At 49.0% G+C, this 23,414-nt stretch overlaps 2 protein-coding genes across 2 annotated transcripts; one reads left to right on the top strand and one right to left on the bottom strand.

The window, feature by feature from the left end:
• The first annotated feature begins 844 nt into the window (after positions 1 to 844).
• LOC139229075 (urotensin-2-like) lies at positions 845 to 5,176 on the top strand. The gene is made up of 4 exons (XM_070860733.1): positions 845 to 932; positions 3,218 to 3,367; positions 4,529 to 4,572; positions 5,060 to 5,176. The coding sequence occupies exons 1-4, from the start codon at positions 845 to 847 to the stop codon at positions 5,174 to 5,176; spliced, it is 399 nt and encodes a 132-aa protein (XP_070716834.1).
• Positions 5,177 to 5,427: 251 nt separating this feature from the next.
• Positions 5,428 to 21,371, bottom strand: LOC139228907 (proteasome subunit beta type-7-like). The gene is made up of 8 exons (XM_070860409.1): positions 21,232 to 21,371; positions 18,724 to 18,817; positions 18,316 to 18,413; positions 15,639 to 15,779; positions 14,361 to 14,476; positions 13,157 to 13,215; positions 6,454 to 6,605; positions 5,428 to 5,746 (listed from the first exon to the last, which is right to left on the bottom strand). The coding sequence occupies exons 1-8, from the start codon at positions 21,369 to 21,371 to the stop codon at positions 5,635 to 5,637; spliced, it is 912 nt and encodes a 303-aa protein (XP_070716510.1). The 3' UTR covers positions 5,428 to 5,634.
• Between the last annotated feature and the right edge of the window lie 2,043 nt (positions 21,372 to 23,414).

The raw sequence follows: 23,414 nt of genomic DNA, 5'->3' as shown, positions 1-23,414 counted from the left end.
GAGAAGATGTTTTCATTTGTGGGGGAGACCAGAACTGGGGGCCGTAAATATAAGATAGTCACTAAGAAATCCAATAATGAATTCAGGAGGAACTTCTTTAGCAGGAGAGTGGTAACATTGTGGAATTCACTACCACAGGGAGTAGTTGAGGCAAATAGCACAGATGCATTTAATGGAAAGCTGGATAAGTACATGAGGGTGAAAGGAATGGAAGGATATGTTTGTACGATGAGATGGAATAGGGTGGTAGAAGGCTCATGTGGAGGATAAACACTGGCATTCTTACATGAAGAAAAAGAATTGAATTAGATGGGGGGAGGGGTGTGGAGCTTTATAAAATTGTTGGATCAATTGAGAGCAGCGTATGGGAAGGAGAGCAGAGGGGGAGAGGACTCTTTAAGAGACTCTCAGTGTAACATCTGCAAAAAAATGTTTAAAAAGAAACAATTAATTAATTCAATAATAAATACAAATCATGTCAAAACCTGTTGGATATATCTGCGTCACTGAGTTTGTGAATAATAAATAACTCTTTCAACCCGGGACGGGACGGAGAGAAGTAAATTAGATGGGTATATTATTTTTGACTTTGGTGATGGGCAGTAAATCTGTGTCCCATCTGCTTTCTTGTTTTATCCTTGAAAAAGAGTTAGAATGAAGCGCTGATTGGATTTAACAACTCAAGGTAATAAAATGGTATGTTATTGATAGTGCTATGTTTTTTATGAGGGGGAGGGGGCTGCAGGGTTATATATAGGTAAGTGTTCAGTGCTGGATATACACCTCTGCTCTCTCTCTCTCTCTCTCACTCTCTCTCATTGTATCTCAGTCTCTTTCCATCATGATGTCCTTGATGCTTGTAGCTGGTGCATTGCTTCTCAGTGGATCCTATGTCTTTGCTCTGCCCATTGCAGACTCCTGGTACAGAGCAGGTAAGTGGGGACAGCGGGAGGAGGGGAGGTGGGGTGAGGAGGACAACCTCCACTGAACCTTATCCAGTGTGACCATCATCGTTCACTCATCTCCATACCTCAATATAATAGGAAGTACCTGTACCATGTAAAAACACTCCAGTGCAGTACTGACGGAGTGCTGCACTGTCGGAGGTGCCGTCTTTGAGATGAGACATTAAACCGAGGCCCCGTCTGCCCTCTCAGGTGGATGTAAAAGATCCCGCAGCACTATTAGAAAAAGAGTAGGGGAGTTCTGGCCAATATTTATCCCTTAACCAAAATCACTAAAACAGATTATCTGGTCATTTTCAGTTTGTAGGATCCTGCTCCCGCGTTTCCTACATTATAACAGTGATGACACTTCAAAAGTACTTCATTGGCTCCAAAACGTTTTGGGACGTTATGAGGTTGTGAAAGGCACTATATAAATGGAAGTTCTTTGTATTTTATTTCTGTATTATTAGGTGTTATAGATGATAACTATTCTTGTATAAGTTTATACATTAAAATGTTAAAGTTAATTAACTCTGGAATTTATAATTAAATTAAACAATCATGTTTTTGGTGCTTTTAATGTGCACAGGATTCCTGAATAGGATGGATTTGGGTGTGTTTTAACTTTGAATCAATGTTTTGTTGCTTGGGATTGGACTGTACAAAGTTGAGTTTCGGATCTAGTTCTGAAGGTGATGCAGTTTTAGTTAAACCTTCTCTCTCACATTCGGTTTAAATTTCTATTTTTCTGTTTGTTTGATGAACTGTAATTACATCCACTATTCTCGGGCTGGGGGCAGAGTTTAGTTGCCAAGATTAAATGACAAATCAATTTACTTTCTAACAAATGTAATTACTAGTGTTAAACTAAAAATACAGATCAGTGGTTTCAAAGCCTGAGCTTTCAGTATTATAGCAGAATGCTGAGCGATGAGAAGATTAATATTTAACATCCAGTATAAATTTCACCCAGTTTATGGTGAGAGTGGGGCTGCCTCTCTGATTCAGGTACTAGTGCTGGAAGCACACATTTGGTGGCTGTTTCTTTTTATTTGTTATTTGTTTGTGTGTCTTTTGTTCTCAATTTACATGTGGAAATAGTAACAGCTTTGATTTTAGATGGCAATTTTTTCTTCCATTTCTTCCCTACGTTGTTCAAGTCACAAGTGACACCCTATGTGAGTGTGACCATAGTAAACTATCCCTCCTCGTCCTTCATGACTGGCCGGCAGCCTTTGACACAGTTGACCAGAATACCCTCCCCTAATGCCTCTCTTCCGTCATCCAGCAGGGTGAGATTGCCCTCGCCTATTTCCATTCCTATCCAACCAGTTGTAGACAGAGATTCACCTGTAATGGCTTCTCTACCCGACCCTGCACCATAAACCTTAGCATCCCCCAAGGATCTATCCTTGGCCTCTCCTATTGCTCATCTACATGCTGCCCCTCAGCGACACCATCCGAAAACACGACGTCAGGTTCCACATGTACACTGACGATACTCAGCTCTACCTCACCACCACCGCTGGATCAGCAGAAATTTGCTCCAACTAAATATTGAGAAATCTAATGCCATTGCCTTAGTCCCCACCACAGAAACTGATTCACATGGGGTACAGTCCCATAAACACTGACACTCACTGGGGTACAGTCCCACAGACACTGACTCTCATTGGGGTACAGTCCCACAGACACTGATTCACACGGGGGGTACAGTTCCACAGACACTGACTCTCACTGGGCTACAGTCCCACAGAAACTGATTCACACTGGGGTACAGTCCCACAGACACTGACTCTCCCTGGGGTACAGTCCCACAGACACTGACTCTCCCTGGGGTACAGTCCCACAGATACTAACACTCACTGGGGTACAGGTCTGTGTACATTGACTCTACTACATCATCTGCGCAAGGTTGGAAATCAGAGGAATAATAATTCCCACTGGACAATGGACTTGAGGAACCAACACCTAATGAAAAGAGCAGATTTTTGGTCAGTTGAAACCTGGAACTGGGTTGATATTTGTTGAGCAGGGGATTGGGGGTTTAGAAAATATTAACTGCGATGTAATATAAGATGAGACCTTAATGTGAGATATTACAGTGAGGTCGGTGAAAGGACTTAAGTGTTCCATAAAGTAGAGGGTTATCAGGTGATGGGTGGGAGTCGCAGATACATTAATCAGATGTGGGCTCTGGAAGGAGTGGACGATGGGCTAAATGGCCTTTGCTCTTCCGATGTTCTAATGCTCAAATAATTTCCTTCTAGTGTCCAGCGAGGAAAATCAATCCTTAAATCGGGACGATTTGCAAAGCTTGGACAACACCTTCCTTCTGTGGAGCCCACCTGCTGTGATAGCCAAGGACAGCCTCTATGATGCCAGCAGAGATCTAGAAGCCGCTGAACAATATAATAATGGTACCGTGCACCGATTGCGGGCTGCAATAACCGAGCTCCACTTCCACTCTCACCGAGTTTAGATAGCCAAATTGAAGGAGGGTTGACACGGTGCAGTTACAATGTCTGGCCTCCAGATGTCTTTAGCAAGTTTTGTGTACCGAATGCTAACTCGGTGTTTACTAAGAATGCTGGTGACACCTTGTGGTGGGGAATCAGTACTGCAAATCTGGGATCTGGGTTTGAAATGAGCCAGAATAAATTAATCTCCCATGTCTGCCGACTGTAAATTATATGCGTTTGAACAGTGGCAAAAGATCCGCCTCTGCTTCACCACTAGTTGGTAATCAACGTGGCTACAGAATGGCTTGTGCAGGAAATGGAAAAAATGGCCACAATGGTGTAGTAGAGGATCTTCATCTTCTGAGGTTGGGACAGTGTAGAGGGAGCTTTACTCTGTATCTAACCCGTGCTGTACCTGCCCTGGGAGTGTTTGATGGGACAGTGTAGAGGAAACTTTACTCTGTATCTAACCCGTGCTGTACCTGCCCTGGGAGTGTTTGATGGGACAGTGTAGAGGAGCTTTACTCTGTATCTAACCCGTACTGTACCTGCCCTGGGAGTGTTTGATGGGACAGTGTAGAGGGAGCATTACTCTGTATCTAACCCATGCTGTACCTGCCCTGGGAGTGTTTGATGGGACAGTGTAGAGGAGCTTTACTCTGTATCTAACCCGTGCTGTACCTGCCCTGGGAGTGTTTGATGGGACAGTGTAGAGGAAACTTTACTCTGTATCTAACCCGTGCTGTACCTGCCCTGGGAGTGTTTGATGGGACAGTGTAGAGGGAGCTTTACTCTGTATCCAACCTGTGTTGTACCTGCCCTGGGAGTGTTTGATGGGACAGTGTAGAGGGAGCGTTACTCTGTATCTAACCTATGCTGTACTGGATTGGATTCAATGTGACCTGGAGATTTGATGCACTGCCATCTTCTCCCATCAAAGAAAGCTTCATCCTCGCATTCCAGACTTACAGGATTTATCCTCTGCTCCCCTCTGTGGATTCTGTCTTTATACCTCAGACTTATCCCATCACCTGCTGTGGGCTCTGAGGATGAAGCTGTGGGATCTCGTCCATCTGTTGTGTCCAGGAGTTGAACTGAATCTTCCTTCTTTCTCAACAGGTCTGAGGGAAATCAGTGACAACCAATCCGGAACCCTGAAAGAGGTGAGTGTTCAGAACGTGGGAGAGAAATCTGAGGCACTATTGCTTTTAGAGAGTCAGCACACCTGTCCGTCAGTCCCTCACCTGTACCTGCCCTGGGAGTGTTTGAAGGGACAGTGTAGAGGGAGCTTTACTCTGTATTTAACCATTGCTGTACCTGCCCTGTTTGAAGGAAGTTTGATAGGGAGTGCGGTCACAGTTGAAAAGCCTGCTTATATTTACTGTCTCAGTTCACCCATGAAGGATGGATATGTGGGTGAGGTAAGTCAGGGAGTCTGGAACCTTTGGAACTGTACCCACCAGACAATGCCACCTGTTGGGGGCCGGGATGGGTGCAGGTAGAGGTGGGGTTGTGTAGGGATTTGGGTGGGCTCGGTGCAGGGTTGCAGTGGGGATGGGAAATACAATGTAAGAAGCGCCGGTAAAAATGAAAATGTAAAATATCCTTTGAACCCTCGGCAACCAGTCTCTATTCTGATGCTCTCTGCAGATTCTATATGGAAGGAAAGCACAGCCGGGGTCCAGCAGCCTCCTCACTGGAAAGGGCAGAAAACAATACAAGAAACGTAACAACTTCTCAGACTGTTTTTGGAAATACTGTGTTTGAAGTCGGCCGCCCACCCGGGTTTCAAAACGATCATTCTTTTCTCTCGTGGTAATTTTTAATAAACGTCTGACGCTGACCGAAAGTATGTAAATATATTCCGCTACTTAATAAGCAAATCACCACTTATTAAAGATTAATTAAGCATTTCAGATTGTTGTATCTCTGCTTTGGTTGATGAATAAAAGCTGAATGTTTTGCAAACATGTGGTTCTCCTCCTCAGATCCAAATAAGACAGATGTTAACATCCACATCACCTTCCCCTGCTTTATTTGGAGATTAAATTGCACAATACATGTACTGGATACAATGTGTTAAGGATAAAATCTATCAGGCAACAATGTGTTTACAATCACATGGCAGGAATGTAATGCCAGATACAAAATCCTTTTGTTTCGAACAGGAATTGCTTGTCTCGATCCTCCTGCTGGACCTTGGAGAGATGATGATGTGCTTCTTGTTACTCAGTGTCCATCCTCTGCACAACCTCATCCACCAGCTCAATTTCTAACGGAGTGACCGTCTCTGTCAGCACAGCAGTGGTGCCCTTCTTGTAGTGATACACACCCTCCCTGCAGGAAACGACAGCGGAAATTAACAGGACACATGGGGGGGTGGGGTGAATGGCAGTGTGAGGGTGGGGGTCATTGAATGAGGCAGCACAGAGGGAGACCATTCGGCCCATCGAGCCTGTGCAGCTCTTTGAAAGAGCGATCTGATAGTCCCATTCCTCTCATCCTGCACATTTATCCCCTTCGAGAATTTATTCAGTTCCCTTTTGAAAGTTACTATTTATCTGCTTCCTGTCAGATCCAGATCGCAACAACTCGCTGCGTGAAAATAATTCTCATCGTCCCCTGATTCTTTTACCAATTATTTAACTCGGTGTCCTCTGGTTATCGACCCTCTCTATTTACTCTAGCAAAACCCTTCATCATTTTAAATAACGTCACAACACCTCAATTAAATCTCCTCTTAACCATCTGTGTTCTCAGGCCAACAACCCCAGCTTCTCCACATAACTGCAGCCACCCATCCCTGGTACCATTCTTGTAAATCATTGCTGCACCCTCGCTAAGACCGTGACATCATTCCTAAAGTGTGGTGTCCAGAATTGGACACAATACTCCAGCTGAGGTCTAACCAGTGTTTTATAAAGGTTCAGTATAACTTCCTTACTTCAGTACTCTATGCCTCTGTTTATAGAGATTTGCCCCCACAATGGCCCCAGATTGGTCCCTGTTCTCCCGATGAATGCTCCTGGGAGCTGGGTACTTACTTTGTGCCCTTCTTGTTGGGCATGTCGAAGGCGCGGAGAAACTCTGTCTTGTTTTTGGTGATGACGCAGAGGTCAACGTTACTCCCGGAGCCAAGGTCACAGAATATTCCGGATATGATGGCCTCACGGACCAGCTGCTTGGCTGCTTCCTCCTAGAGACAGATAACTGGCCTGAGAGAGAGCTGTGGGAGCTGAGATTCCACACGACGGTGCCCAGGGGGTGAATTAACCCAGGGCCCAGGGCCAGAGTAACACAGAGCCCCGGGGCGGAGTATCCAAGGGCTAGAGTAAACCAGGGCCAGAGTAACCCAGGACCCAGAGTATCCCAGGGCTCCGGGGCAGAGTATCCCAGGGCTGGAGTAAACCAGGGCGCAGGGCGGAGTATCCAAGGGCTGGAGTAACTCAGGGCTCCAGGATGGAGTATCCCAGGGCTGTAGTCAACCAGTGCCGGAGTAAACCAGGGCCCGGAGTAAACCAGGGCTCTGGGGCGGAGTATCCCAGGGCTGGAGTAATCCAGAGCCCCGGGCGGAGTATCCAAGGGCTGGAGTAACTCAGGGCTCCAGGATGGAGTATCCCAGGGGCAAAGTAACCCAGAGCCCCGGGGCGGAGTATCCCAGGGCCAGAGTACCCAAGGGTAACTCACCATAACACAGAAAAGATGCAGGCAATGTGCAGTAGTACAAGGTACTGTGATAAGCACTTTATTAATAACGCAGTGTGTAAATATTCTATAGCCTATTTCTTCATGCATTTTTCTACATGTCTGCGTTTTCATGGTGCTGGGGAGGATGCCGGAGGGTGGGGGAGGGGGGCTGCTGGGGAGGGTGCCGGGGAGGGCGGGGTGAGGGTGCCGGGGAGGGCGGGGTGAGGGTGCCGGGGAGGGCGGGGTGAGGGTGCCGGGGAGGGCGGGGTGAGGGTGCCGGGGAGGGCGGGGTGAGGGTGCCGGGGAGGGCGGGGTGAGGGTGCCGGGGAGGGCGGGGTGAGGGGGGCGGGGTGAGGGTGCCGGGGAGGGCGGGGTGAGGGTGCCGGGGAGGGCGGGGTGAGGGTGCCGGGGAGGGCGGGGTGAGGGTGCCGGGGAGGGCGGGGTGAGGGTGCCGGGGAGGGCGGGGTGAGGGTGCCGGGGAGGGCGGGGTGAGGGTGCCGGGGAGGGCGGGGTGAGGGTGCCGGGGAGGGCGGGGTGAGGGTGCCGGGGAGGGCGGGGTGAGGGTGCCGGGGAGGGCGGGGTGAGGGTGCCGGGGAGGGCGGGGTGAGGGTGCCGGGGAGGGCGGGGTGAGGGTGCCGGGGAGGGCGGGGTGAGGGTGCCGGGGAGGGCGGGGTGAGGGTGCCGGGGAGGGCGGGGTGAGGGTGCCGGGGAGGGCGGGGTGAGGGTGCCGGGGAGGGCGGGGTGAGGGTGCCGGGGAGGGCGGGGTGAGGGTGCCGGGGAGGGCGGGGTGAGGGTGCCGGGGAGGGCGGGGGATGGTGCCGGGGAGGGCGGGGGATGGTGCCGGGGAGGGCGGGGGATGGTGCCGGGGAGGGCGGAGGATGGTGCCGGGGAGGGCGGAGGATGGTGCCGGGGACGGCGGAGGATGGTGCCGGGGAGGGCAGCAGCAGCCAGGTTCATGGCACCGTGGCAGGCTCTGCTGCAAAGGAGGGCAGGAAAAAGAGTGGGAGAGCAATAGTGATAGGGTATTCGATTGTAAGGGGAATAGATAGACGTTTCTGCGGCCGCAACCGAGACTCTAGAATGGTATGTTGCCTCCCTGGTGCAAGGGTCAAAGATGTCTCGGAGCGGGTGCAGGACATTCTGAAAAGGGAGGGTGAACAGCCAGTTGTCGTGGTACATATAGGTACCAACGATATAGGTAAAAAACGGGATGAGGTTCTATGAGACGAATTTAAGGAGCTAGGAGCTAAATTGAAAAGTAGGACCTCAAAAGTAGTAATCTCGGGATTGCTACCAGTGCCACGCACTAGTCAGAGTAGGAATCGCAGGATAGCTCAGATGAATACGTGGCTTGAGCAGTGGTGCAGCAGGGAGGGATTCAAATTCCTGGGGCATTGGAACCGGTTCTGGGGGAGGTGGGACCAGTACAAACCGGATGGTCTGCACCTGGGCAGGACCGGAACCAATGTCCTAGGGGGAGTGTTTGCTCGTGCTGTTGGGGAGGAGTTAAACTAATATGGCAGGGGGATAGGAACCAATGCAGGGAGACAGAGGGAAACAAAATGGAGACGGGAACAAAAGACAGAAAGGAGATGAGGAAAAGTGGAGGGCAGAGAAACCCAAGGCAAAAAACACAAAGGGCCACTGTACAGCAAAATTCTAAAGGGTCAAAGTGTAATAAAAAGGCAAGCCTGAAAGCCTTGTGCCTCAATGCGAGGAGTATTCGGAACCCAGGAGAGGGCTCTGAGCTAGTTAGAGTGGGTGAGAGCTCAGATGAACAGGACCCCAAGAAATAATGCAAAAGGCAGGAGGCAACAGAGCAGAGTAGCACTGGGGCAAGGGTAAACCACAAGGTGATAGGAAGGGACAATATGTATGAATATAAGGGGGCTGCAGGAGGGATCAAAACTAAAAATCATGGTTTAAAAACTAGTATTAAAACACTCTACCTAAACGCATGCAGGATTCGAAATAAAGTAAATGAGTTGACGGCACAAATCATTACAAATGGGTATGATTTGGTGGCCATTACAGAAACGTGGTTGTAGGGTGGCCAAGACTGGGAATTAAACATACAGGGGTATCTGACAATTCGAAAGGATAGACAAGAAGGGAAAGGAGGTGGGGTAGCTCTGTTAATAAAGGATGATATCAGGGCAGTTGTGAGAGATGATATTGGCTCTAATGAACAAAATGTTGAATTATTTTGGGTGGAGATTAGAGATAGTAAGGGGAAAAAGTCACTAGTGGGCGTAGTTTATAAGCCCCCAAATAATAACTTCACGGTGGGGCGGACAATAATCAAGGGAATAATGGAGGCATGTGAAAAAGGAATGGCAGTAATCATGGGGGATTTTAACCTACATATCGATTGGTCAAATCAAACCGCACGGGGTAGCCTGGAGGAGGAATTCATAGAATGCATACGGGATTGTTTCTTAGAATGTGGATAAATGTGAGGTTATCCACTTTGGTGGTAAAAACAGAGAGACAGACTATTATCTGAATGGTGATAGATTAGGAAAAGGGGAGGTGCAACGAGACCTGGGTGTCATGGTACATCAGTCATTGAAGGTTGGCATGCAGGTACAGCAGGCGGTTAAGAAAGCAAATGGCATGTTGGCCTTCATAGCGAGGGGATTTGAGTACAGGGGCAGGGAGGTGTTGCTACAGTTGTACAGAGCCTTGGTGAGGCCACACCTGGAGTATTGTGTACAGTTTTGGTCTCCTAACCTGAGGAAGGACATTCTTGCTATTGAGGGAGTGCAGCGAAGGTTCACCAGACTGATTCCCGGGATGGCGGGACTGACCTATCAAGAAAGACTGGATCAACTGGGCTTGTATTCACTGGAGTTCAGAAGAATGAGAGGGGACCTCATAGAAACGTTTAAAATTCTGACGGGGTTTGACAGGTTAGATGCAGGAAGAATGTTCCCAATGTTGGGGAAGTCCAGAACCAGGGGACACAGTCTAAGGATAAGGGGTAAGCCATTTAGGACCAAGATGAGGAGGAATTTCTTCACCCAGAGAGTGGTGAACCTGTGGAATTCTCTACCACAGAAAGTTGTTGAGGCCAATTCACTAAATATATTCAAAAAGGAGTTAGATGGAGTCCTTACTACTAGGGGAATCAAGGGGTATGGTGAGAAAGCAGGAATGGGGTACTGAAGTTGCATGTTCAGCCATGAACTCATTGAATGGCGGTGCAGGCTAGAAGGGCCGAATGGCCTACTCCTGCACCTATTTTCTATGTTTCTATGTAACCTACAAGGGAGCAAGCTATCTTAGATCTGGTCCTGTGTAATGAGTCAGGAATAATAAACGATCTCCGAGTAAAAGATCCTCTCGGAATGAGTGATCACAGTATGGTTGAATTTGTAATACAGATTGAGGGTGAGGAAGTAGTGTCTCAAACGAGCGTACTATGCTTAAACAAAGGGGACTACAGTGGGATGAGGGCAGAGTTGGCTAAAGTAGACTGGGAACACAGACTAAACGGTGGCACAATTGAGGAACAGTGGAGAACTTTTAAAGAGCTCTTTCATAGTGCTCAATAAAAATATATTCCAGTGAAAAAGGGCGGTAAGAGAAGGGATAACCAGCTGTGGATAACCAAGGAAATAAAGGAGAGTATCAAACTAAAAACCAATGTGTATAAGGTGGCCAAGGTTAGTGGGAAAATAGAAGATTGGGAAAATTTTAAACGACAGCAAAGAATGACTAAGAAAGCAATAAAGGAAGGAAAGATAGATTACGAAAGTAAACTTGTGCAAAACATAAAAACAGATAGTAAAAGCTTTTACCGATATATAAAACGGAAGAGAGTGACTAAAGTAAATGTTGGTCCCTTAGAAGATGAGAAGGGGGATTTAATAATGGGAAATGTGGAAATGGCTGAGACCTTAAACAATTATTTTGCTTCGGTCTTCACAGTGGAAGACACAAAAACCATGCCAAAAATTGCTGGTCACGGGAATGTGGGAAGGGAGGACCTTGAGACAATTACTATCATTAGGGAGGTAGTGCTGGACAGGCTAATGGAACTCAAGGTAGACAAGTCCCCTGGTCCTGATGAAATGCATCCCAAGGTATTAAAAGAGATGGCAGAAGTTATAGCAGATGCATTCGTTATAATCTACCAAAATTCTCTGGACTCTGGGCAGCGGATTGGAAAGCAGCTAATGTAACGCCTCTGTTTAAAAAAGGGGGCATACAAAAGGCAGGTAACTATAGGCCGGTTAGTTTAATATCTGTAGTGGAGAAAATGCTTGAAGCTATCATTAAGGAAGAAATAGCGAGACATCTAGATAGAAATAGTGCAATCAAGCAGACGCAACATGGATTCATGAAGGGAAAATCATGTTTAACTAATTTACTGGAATTCTTTGAGGATATAACGAGCATGGTGGATAGAGATGTACCGATGGACGTGGTGTATTTAGATTTCCAAAAGGCAATTCGATAAGGTGCCACACAAAAGGTTACTGCAGAAGATAAAGGTACGCGGAGTCAGAGAAAATGTATTAGCATGGATCGAGAATTGGCTGGCTAACAGAAAGCAGAGAGTCGGGATAAATGGGTCCTTTTCGGGTTGGAAATCGGTGGTTAGTGGTGTGCCACAGGGATCGGTGCTGGGACCACAACTGTTTACAATATACATAGATGACCTGGAAGAGGGGACAGAGTGTAGTGTAACAAAATTTGCAGATGACACAAAGATTAGTGGGAAAGCGGGTTGTGTAGAGGACACAGAGAGGCTGCAAAGAGATTTAGATAGGTTAAGTGAATGGGCTAAGGTTTGGCAGATGGAATACAATGTCGGAAAATGTGAGGTCATCCACCTTGGAGAAAAAAAACAGTAAAAGGGAATATTATTTGAATTGGGAGAAATTAGAACATGCTGTTGTGCAGAGGGACCTGGGGGTCCTTATGCATGAATCCCAAAAAGTTAGTTTGCAGGTGCAGCAGGTAATCAGGAAGGCGAATGGAATATTGGCCTTCATTGCGAGAGGGATGGAGTACAAAAGCAGGGAGGTCCTGCTGCAACTGTATAGGGTACTGGTGAGGCCACACCTGGAGTACTGCGTGCAGTTTTGGTCACCTTACTTAAGGAAGGATATACTAGCCTTGGAGGGGGTACAGAGATGATTCACTCGGCTGATTCCAGAGATGAGGGGTTTACCTTATGATGATAGATTGAGCAGACTGGGTCTTTACTCGTTGGAGTTCAGAAGGATGAGGGGTGATCTTATAGAAACATTTAAAATAATGAAAGGGATAGACAAGATAGAGGCAGAGAGGTTGTTTCCACTGGTCGGGGAGACTAGAACTAGGGGGCACAGCCTCAAAATACGGGGGAGCCAATTTAAAACCGAGTTGAGAAGGAATTTCTTCTCCCAGAGGGTTGTGAATCTGTGGAATTCTCTGCCCAAGGAAGCAGTTGAGGCTAGCTCATTGAATGTATTCAAATCACAGATAGATAGATTTTTAACCAATAAGGGAATTAAGGGTTATGGGGAGCGGGCGGGTAAGTGGAGCTGAGTCCACGGCCAGATCAGCCATGATCTTTTTGAATGACGGAGCAGGCTCGAGGGGCTAGATGGCCTACTCCTGTTCCTAATTCTTATGTTCTTATGGTGCCGGGGAGGGTGGGGGATGATGCCGGGGAGGGTGGGGGATGGTGCCGGGGTTGGGGAGAGACCCCAAATGTGTTGGTGTCCAGAACACTGAGAATTCTTCATCCAGCTCCGGCTCTTGCGCCAATGGGAGAGGATTTGCACCACCCAGTGGTTGGTGAGGTACTTAACCGAGCGTTTCCTGGGTCTGCTCATTTGCATACCTATCGGAGGAGTGATTGGCGTAAGTCCCGTGTAAAACTGGTGCAATGGCCCCTGATAGAGAGAGAGAGAGAGAGAGAGAGAGAGAGAGAGAGAGAGAGAGAGAACCTCCCCATCAGTGATTGTTGAGCTCGGGGGTTCTGGGCTGGAGGTGTTGCCATGGCGACAGCGGGGGAGGGGATGGCGCAGTGCGTGCTCGATACCCGTCGAGTCAGTCACTTACCTCCATGTCTGGCTTGAAACGATCCTCCAGAACAGCCATGGCAGCACAGGAGCCAGAACCTGTCGGACAGGAGGCACACGGACACTCATTACTGTCCCGGTAAAACCCTCGCCCCTGGCCTACCGTCCACAGTCCCCAACATGGGCCGTCCGAATTAAACAACAGGCTAGGGTTTGAAAAACAAGACAGGAAACTTGACCTGGTCAAAGCGTTATCTCTCCCCCCCTTCCTGAAGTGCTGACTCTCCCTGGGCTGCAGTCCCAGGGTACTGGACACCCTCTGGTACCCAGCGCACCTGCCCATGCTTCCCGTGGAGCCCAGCGAGTGAGCCTAGCCAGGCTACTTGACCAGGGGACATCAGTTAGGGTCAACTCTCACAGATTATCCTGGAGACCCCAGCAATTAAAGATAAAATCCCGGCCACTGCTGCGAGCCATGATCTCATTGAATGGCGGAGCAGGCTCGAGGGGCCAAATGGCCTACTCCTGCTCCTATTTCTTATGTTCTTATGCAATAATTATTGGGAAGTTTCTTAATTATAAAAATGTGGGAAATGGGTAAAAGGGCTGCTTGACCGACAGTCAAGAATCAACCAATCCGGGTACAAACTACTTGCCTTCCAATTGAAAGAGGAAGGCGGGGTCTCAGAATGATTTGACATGTCTGGTGACTAATGGTGGGAGCCTGGGGGGGGGGGGGGGGTGGGGGAAAGGGGGAAAGGGGGAGGCGGGGGGGGAAAGGGGGAGGCGGGGGGGGAAAGGGGGAAAGGGGGAGGCGGGGGGGGAAAGGGGGAGGCGGGGGCAGCCGGAGGTCATGTGATGAAACCTGCCGCAATCCATCCAACCAGATCCTGTCTTTCCTGGGACAGTCAGCAGACTGTGGTCGCAGCTGGAAACAGGGTACTGAGGCCAACTCAGCCACCCCCCCCCCCCCCCGCTAACTGAGCACAGAGATGGACCCTGGGTAAATCATAGAACCATATAGTGCAGAAGGAGGCCATTCGGCCCATCATGCCTGTGCCAGCTCTTTGAAACAGCTGTCCAATTAGCCCAACCGTCTCCTGCTCTTTTCCCGTAGCCCTGCAAATCTTTCCTTTTCAAGTTATTTATCCAATTCCCATTCAGTTGGAATTTCTCAGAGTTACCAGCCCCTGTCCTGTTTAGCAGATTAACCCTATAGACCCTGTCGGTTAACTGTTCCTTACCCATGGAGACATAGGGCAGTATGTCCGTGGAACCGTGAGGATACACGGTGTACAGGTGGGGCCCAGTGCAGTCCACACCCCCGACGATCACTGATGCACCAATTTGCCCATGGTACCTACAGGAAGACAAAGATTATGCTCCGTTTAAATCAGGGAGAGCTTGATTTTCACAGCCCTCATCGGGCATTAACCTGGGAAGTAACAGTCACAGAATGAGGTCTATGTCCTTTCCGTCCCATTAACACCAGCGATGCGGCCGCCACCATTTTGAAAGTGGCCTTCCTCCAAAGCTCCGGCCTGATTCAGGCCGTCCGTCCCATTTAATATGGAAACTGGGGTCCTACGTCATGAATAGGACCTCGATAGCCATTTTAGGACCGAACTGGGCAGGCCCTGCACCATGCTGACTCCAACCAGTACCACTGGCAATGGAAGAGAAGAGGTTCAGCAAAGTCAAGTGGCGAGTTATTTCTGTTAGCTCCGGAGGAGCAGGAGTGACCCACTGAAATAATCTGGGTCGCTGCCTCCGTGAACCCCAGCTCCCCCCCGCAACCGACACTCACGACTCCACCCCACCCCGGACCCCCACCCTCCCCAATACCCCTCATGACCTCTACTCTCTTCAAGCCCCCGCCAGCACCACGGCCACCTCCCCCCCCGTCCCACACAATCCAAACCCCTCCCACCAATGTGACCCTCCCCACCCCGTCTTCCGTGATCGTGACACCCTCTCTCCCCCCCATCCCGACCCACCACGACTCATCTTCCTTGTGGAATCTCTGGGCCCCCAAGCTGGTGAGCTGTGCTGGGGAGGCCCATTTGGCTCCTAAATCTTGCCCAGCGAATGGAAATCAGGCTGGAGTTTCAAAACCACTGCGGGAGGGGTTGTGGAGATCTTCAACCCTGGAATGGGTAGATGACCAAGAGACCCCCGAGTGACAGCAGGCTCTTTGACGGTGGGGGCATCAAAGCCAAGGTCAATTCTCTGACATCGACACACGACCATTGTCCAACCCGGGTCAGTGACCTGGAGTGGGAGCCCTGGCTGATCATTCCTACCCATGCCCAGTAACACTGAGGCATGGTGTAGTAGCATCCTCACTACCTCAATTTACTCAGCACTGACCGGGACCCAAAGCTGGGAACTTGCTGGTCCGCACATTACGCGGAGAGCAGTTCAGGGAGTCACCCCTACCTCACTGTTTAATTCTAATGACTAAAGAGCCATCACAGCTAATCGGCAATGTAAGGTATCCTGCTCTGTCACTGCTCTCTCACCTGAACAGCATCTGTTTCAGCATCCGGTTAACGATGACCACACGGGGTTTGCGCCCAGTCGACAGGGTGTGGAGCTGGATGTTGGAGGAGAGCATCTGTGTTGTAACGTCAGCATCGGCCGCAACTCCCGCCCCACAGCAGCTGGAGAGAGAGAACGAGGAGTTAATATCACAGGGAGAGAGTAAGGAATTATCATAGGGGCGCGAGCGCGCAAGGGATTAATATCACAGATGGAGCGAGCGAGGGGTTAATATCACAGGTGGAGAGAGCGAGCGAGGGGTTAATATCATAGGTGGAGAGAGCGAGGGGTTAATATCACAGGGAGAGAGAGTGTGTGAGGGGTTAATATCACAGGGAGAGTGTGTGTGAGGGGTTAACATCACAGGGAGAGTGTGTGTGAGGGGTTAACATCACAGGGAGAGTGTGTGTGAGGGGTTAACATCACAGGGAGAGTGTGTGAGGGGTTAATATCACAGGGAGAGTGTGTGAGGGGTTAATATCACAGGGAGAGAGTGTGTGAGGGGTTAACATCACAGGGAGAATGTGTGAGGGGTTAATATTACAGGGAGAGAATGAGGGGTTAATATCACAGGGAGAGAATGTGTGAGGGGTTAATATCACGGAGAGAGTGTGTGAGGGGTTAATATCACAGGGAGCGAGAGAGAGCAAAGGGTTAATATTACATGGAGAGAATGAGGGGTTAATATCACAGGGAGAGCGCGCACAAAGGGTTAATATCACAGGTGGAGAGAGCAAGGGGTTAATATCACAGGGAGAGAGCGAAACATAGAAAATAAGTGCAGGAGTAGGCCATTCGGCCCTTCGAGCCTGCACCGCCATTCAATAAGATCATGGCTAATCATTCCCTCAGTACCCCTTTCCTGCTTTCTCTCCATACCCCTTGATCCCCTTAGCCATAAGGGCCATATCTAACTCCCTCTTGAATATATCCAATGAACTGGCATCAACAACTCTCTGCGGCAGGGAATTCCACAGGTTAACAACTCTGAGTGAAGAAGTTTCTCCTCATCTCAGTCCTAAATGGCCTACCCCTTATCCTATGTCCCCTGGTTCTGGACTTCCCCAACATCGGGAACATTCTTCCCGCATCTAACCTGTCCAGTCCCATCAGAATCTTATACGTTTCTATGAGATCTCCTCTCATCCTTCTAAACTCCAGTGAATAAAGGCCCAGTTGATCCAGTCTCTCCTCATATGTCAGTCCAGCCATCCCTGGAATTAGTCTGGTGGAACCTTCGCTGCACTCCCTCAATAGCAAGAACGTCCTTCCTCAGATTAGACCACCAAAGCTGAACACAATATTCCAGGTGAGGCCTCACTAAGACCCTGTACAACTGCAGTAAGACCTCCCTGCTCTTATACTCAAATCCCCTTGCTATGAAGGCCAACATACCATTTGCCTTCTTCACCGCCTGTTGTTCCTTGCATGCCAACCTTCAATGACTGATGAACCATGACACCCAGGTCTCGTTGCACCTCCCCTTTTCCTAATCTGCCGCCATTCAGATAATATTCTGCCTTCGAGTTTTTGCCCCCAAAATGGATAACCTCACATTTATCCACATTATACTGCATCTGCCATGCATTTGCCCACTCACCTAACCTGTCCCAAGTCACCCTGCAGCCTCTTAACGTCCCCCTCACAGCTCACACCGCCACCCAGTTTAGTGTCATCCGCAAACTTGGAGATATTACACTCAATTGCTTCATCCAAATCATTGATGTATATTGTAAAGAACTGGGGTCCCAGCACTGAGCCCTGCGGCACTCCACTAGTCACTGCCTGCCATTCTGAAAAGGACTCGTTTATCCCGACTCTCTGCTTCCTGTCTGCCAACCAGTTCTCTATCCACATCAGTACATTACCCCCAATACCATGTGCTTTGACTTTGCACACCAATCTCTTGTGCGGGATCTTGTCAAAAGCCTTTTGAAAGTCCAAATACACCACATCCACTGGTTCTCCCTTGTCCACTCTGCTAGTTCCAGAAGATTCGTCAAGCATGATTTCCCTTTCATAAATCTATGCTGACTTGGACTGACCGATCCTGTCACTGCTTTCCAAATGCACTGCTATTTCATCCTTAATGATTGATTCCAATATTTTCCCCACTACTGATGTCAGGCTAACCGGTCTATAATACCCGTTTTCTCTCTCCCTCCTTTTTAAAAAAGTGATGTTACATTAGCTACCCTCCAGTCCATAGGAACTGATCCAGAGTCGATAGACTGTTGGAAAATGATCACCAATGCATCCACTATTTCTAGGGCCACTTCCTTAAGTACTCTGGGATGCAGACTATCAGGCCCCGGGGATTTATCAGCCTTCAATCCCATCAAGCGAAGGGTTAATATCACAGGACGACAATGAGAGAGCAAGGGGTTAAATATCATAGAAAGAGGGAGAGTATGAGGGATTAAATATCACAGAGAGGGAGCATTTCAGTGTGTGTTAGAGAGACACAGAGCTAGCTGGAAGGAGAGTGACTGGTATCTTTAGTTGACTGTGTATTTCAATTAACTATTTCTGTTTAAAGAAAGTTAATGACTGGAAGGCTGAGGTCAATCAGCAGCGGGACCACTAGGGGGAGCGATTAGACGGATATTGAGAGCCTATGACCATGGGACACAGACTGACCTCGCGGACAACACTTACTAGATGTTGGGGGCGATGTGATGGATCTTGATACAGTTCTTGTCAGCGACAACCATGTCCTCTGTGGCCCGGGTATCAGCTCCCAGAATCACCCCGTCCTACATAACATAACATGAGAAACAGTCAGTCACAGTGATCGTCCTCCATTACCACCAAGCCACGTCACACTGCCCACAAGGAGCTCAGAATCCAAAGCAGCCAAGATAGCCCGTGTCATGTGAGGTTAATTACATGTTCATTAATACCCAGGCTCACACCAGGGTGAGAGAAATGAGAGGAGAAACACCCCTATGATTTTTCTCCTGGGTTTTTGCTCAGACCAGTGTCCAGGAGATGAATCTGTAATTCCTGGAGACTCCAGGACAGTCCTACTGGGTTCTCAGCCTCTAGATGTTGGTGAGGAGTTACCTTGAAGATGAGGCCAGCGATGGTGGTCCCTGTCTTCCTTGCTTTCGGGGGTTTGTAGCCCACTTGCTGCAACTCTCCCTCCAACGCTGCATTCCTGAAAGACACAAAGGGTTTGAGAAGGAGATGGGGAGAGAGTAATGTAGATACTGAGCAGGTCAGGGGCGATGTTGCAGGCACTTAGATGTCAGCTGTGGCTCAGTGGGTAGCACTCTTGCCTTGAATTCAGAAGGTTGTGGGTTCAAGCCTGAACTCCAGAGATTTGAGCACAAAATCCTGGCTGACACTCCAGTGCAGTGCTGAGGGAGTGCTGCACTGTCAGAGGTGACATCTTTCAGATGAGACGTTAAACCGAGGCCCCGTCTGCTCTCTCAGGTGCATGTAAAAGATCCCATGGTACTATTTCAAAGAATAGCAGGGGAGTTATTTCTCAACCAAAGTCACTAAAACAGATGACCTGGTCATTATCACATTGCTATTTGTGGGAGCTTGCTGTACATAGATTGACTGCTGTGTTTCCTACATTACAACAGTGACTACACTTCAAAAAGTACTTCATTGGCTGTAAAGTGCTTTGGGATGTCCTGAGGTTGTGAAAGGCGCTATAAAAATGCAAGTCTTTCTTTTCTTTTTAATATCGGAAATGGTGGGGATTTGAGCGGGTAAATAACTGGCACTTTGTAAACTGTAACCGGGGGGGGGGTGGCGAGCTATTCCCCAGTGAGAGGCAGCACCTTCAGGGTGGGATGGGCGACCTGAACCGTGGGGACGAGAGGAGAGGAGGGAAGCGGAAGGGAGAGGTGGGGAGTAGTGGTGGGGAGGAGGGGAGGGGAGAGGAAGGGATGGGAGGGGGGAGGGAGACCTCAGCAGGGACGGGGATTCTCCAGACTCGCCAGCGAATCAGGAGCATGACAAAACTCAGGAGCCAACATTGCCCCCACGACCAAAAAGTAAAAAAGTAGGCGCACTCGGCGATTCGATAGGTTGATGTCTGCCCCAATCGATGGGGCGGAGGTTGGACTGATATTCACCTCTTGGTTTTGTCTATTTCCGGTCGGGGGGGGGGGGGGGGTGAGGGGCGGAAGTGCCCTTGGAGCGAGGCGGCCGTCGCTCCGAGTCATCAGCATCCCTCCCCTTCAGTTAAAGGGGAAGGGTCGCTGCAAACTCTGCAAGAAGTTTAGTTTGGCCCCCTGGGCCACCAGGGAGGGGTTCGGCCGAGCCAGCGGCCTGATACCCAAGAGGGGCCGACAATTAAAACAAGGTAGCAAAGGGGAGGGCGCTCTGCCGCGGTTAACAGCGGATAGAAACATAAAAAATAGGTGCAGGAGTAGGCCATTCGGCCCTTCGAGCCTGCACTACCATTCAATAAGATCATGGCTGATTGATTCACCTCTTTCCTGCTTTCTCTCCATACCCCTTGATCCCTTTAGCCTCAAGGGCCATATCAAATTCCCTTTTGAATATATCCAATGAACTGGCAGCAACAACTCTCTGTGGTAGAGAATTCCACAGGTTAACAACTCTGAGTGAAGAAGTTTCTCCTCATCTCAGTCCTAAATGACCTACCCCTTATCCTGAGACTGTGTCCCCTGGTTCTGGACTTTCCCAACATCAGGAACATTCTTCCTGCATTTAATCTGTCCAGTGCAGTCAGAATTTTATATGTTTCTATGAGACCCCCTCTTAACTTTCTAAACTCCAGTGAATAAAGGCCCAGTTGATCCAGTCTCTCCTCATAGGTCAGTCCTGCCATCCCAGGAATCAGTCTGGTGAACCTTCGCTGCACTCCCTCAGGTTAGGAGACCAAAACTGAACACAATATTCCAGGATGCGCCGCCCAGCCTCACACACTTCCCGCAGGGGAAAGCGATCAGTGGCGGTCGATCCGCTCCCACGGAGCAATTTGCCTCGCAGGGCGGAAAGGGAGTCAGCACATGCCCGACGCGGCAGGAACACGGGCGGCTCAGAAACCCGTTCCCGCCGCCCCCGGGGCAATTTATGCTGGGCCATTCGTCTGCCCCGGTCGGTGAGGCTCATCTGCTCCATCACAGCCTCTTAGAGACGGTAATGGACCTTAAGGAGGGAGGCAATTTCAGCTCCTCAGAATCATAAACTATCTATTTCTATATTTGAGAGTCTGTTAGCTTTGAGAGGGAATATTCCCCCGGTTGATCGCAGCCTGTACAGAACACACGCACACTGAATCTGCTGGTCATGCAGGAAGTGTCTGACTTTCAGTTTTGATTTGCCAAACGTTACTTAAAATGCACATCATCAGCCCCACTCACAGCCCCAGCTCCCAGCTTAAAGCCAGTCAGTCAGGAGCACAGTGCACCCTTTAACGCGACAGCCTTGAGCCAGCTTGAGATCTGATCCCAGGGCACAGGGAGGCTGCCACAAATACCGGAAGTCCTGTAGTTCTTTACACTCTGGACATTATTCGGGGATTTGTTTCACCTCCACCCACCTCTCATCCTCCCGCCTCTCCTTCACCCACCCTCTCCTCCTCACCTCCTGCAGTTCTCGAAGCTGAATCCCCCCACAGGGGTGCTGAGGAATCTCTCACACTTCAACATGTCGACCTGGCTAGCTGGCCTCTCCTCTCCAACTCGCTGACTTTCACTTTCAGAAGCTAGTGAGTAAAACCCCATGTGATTACGGGGAGCCAGGTTTGCCAAAAATGACTTACAAAGCAGCGTGAGATCAAAACTCAATTTAACCACTTCTTCCCCCCTCCTCCTCCTCCTACTCTTCTCCTACAGGCCCCTGTCACTGTCTGAGAGTCTGGTCACACTCAAACTGCAGGTTTCTGAATCAGGGTCAGTTCGACTTTGGGAAGTGCAGGGGCTGAGGGGGAATAGTGACAGGGTACGGAATGAACCCCAACTCCTGCTGGGAGCAAAGGGTGGAGCAATTTTCGCTGGGGCTGTTACTGAGAGTCACTGGGTATTGTCGGGCATGAGACTGTCCAGCTCTGTGTCGGTGTGCACACATGTCTGTGTCTCTGGGTATCTTTGTGTGTCTGTGCCTGTGTGTGTCATCATGTATGAGTCTGTCTGGGTGTGTCTATATTTCTGTGTTCATTTGTGTCAGTATGTCTGTCTGTGTGTATTAGTTTGAGAGTCAGTGTCTATCTGTGTGTTATGTCTGTAATGCACTTATGAATGACTACGAGGCAATGTGTTGTACTCAAACTGTAGTGACCTTGGTCCTTTATTCATAACTGCAGAGTAGGGCACAAGCATGGTGGGCAGCCATTTATACTGGGCCCTGCACACCTATGCAGGTGACCCTCAAGTCTCCCACCACAGTGCCCTCTGGTGGACAGCCTCTGCCACAGAGGCAGGAAACCCCGGTCTCCATTAGTTGCACCCTCTAGTGGTGCCAGCATAGTATATACACAGTGTAAACCTTATTTGATAGTACATCAGGTAACAAGTCTCCATCTTATGCAACTATACAGTGACTACACAGAGAGTATATCTATAGTATGCATCTGAATGAGTCACTGTCCATCTGTATCTGAGCTCCCTCTCACCGACAGCCTGTTTAATGTTTGTTCAGTGCAGTTTGTCCTTATTGGTTAGACCATACGCGGCTTTATCACAGTACAGGAAGTGCTCATTATGTATACAATTTTTAACATTATAATATTGTTGTAGCATTACCATTTTGTCACTAAGGCCATATGGTGACTATATTCTAAAGGATGATTCTTCAGTGTTTATCCGCTCACTCTCTCCTCCTCTCCCTCCAACATGTTGGGGGAGGCCTAGCCCCATTATTTTGCTGATGACCAATGGGAGTTGCCTGAGGGGGGTGGGGTGGGGGTGTGGGGATGGGGGTGTGGGTCTCTCGTTCTCTCTCATCTTTCAGCTGAAACTTTAAACTGAGGCCTTATCTGCTCTCTCAGGTGTATGTACAAGGTCCCATGACAATATTTCAAAGACGAGCAGGGGAGTTATCCCCAGTGTCCTGGCCAATATTTATCCCTCAATCAACATAACAAAAAAAACAGGTTATGTGGTCATTATCATATTGCTGTTTGTCCCTTCCCTCAACAACTATCTGTCCCATCTGTGACAGGGATTGTGGTTCTCGTATTGGACTGTTCAGCCACCTATGAACTCATTTTAAGAGTGGAAGCAAGTCCTCCTCGATTTCGAGGGACTGCCTATGATGATGATGACATTTGTGGGAAATTGGCTGCTGCATTTCCTATATTACAACAGTGCCTACACTCCAAAAGTGCTTCATTGGCTGCAAAGCGCTTTGAGACATCCAGTGGTCATGAACGGCACTATATAAATGCAAGTATTTCTTACCTCTTGAACAAAGAGCTCTGGGATAGATCATCAGACACTGAGCCTTCCCTCTGATGTAAATAATGCCCCTCAAATCAAACACAGACAGGCACATTTAATACACGAGCACATCTCACAGCTGGGGTAGTGTGTGGGTGCAGCTGGAGACATTAATGAGCCACTGTTTCAATGCTGGTCTGAATCACCACCACACCTAGTTCACCAGCTCAGTACCAGGCAGAGAGACCATTGTGCCAGTTTGGGGGTGGGGAATGGTGAACAGGAGGCACAGCAATCACTACCTGTCAGCAGGGCAGCTACTGGGCACATGCAGCTTAGGGCCAACATGCGGTTAAAGCACCAAATCAGAACGCCTCCAAAATAAAACAA

Source organism: Pristiophorus japonicus, chromosome 18 (assembly GCF_044704955.1).
Source record: "Pristiophorus japonicus isolate sPriJap1 chromosome 18, sPriJap1.hap1, whole genome shotgun sequence".
In the NCBI taxonomy this organism is placed as follows: Eukaryota; Metazoa; Chordata; class Chondrichthyes; family Pristiophoridae; genus Pristiophorus; species Pristiophorus japonicus.
Note: the sequence above shows the minus strand (reverse complement) of the source record. Positions and strands in the feature narration are given on the sequence as shown.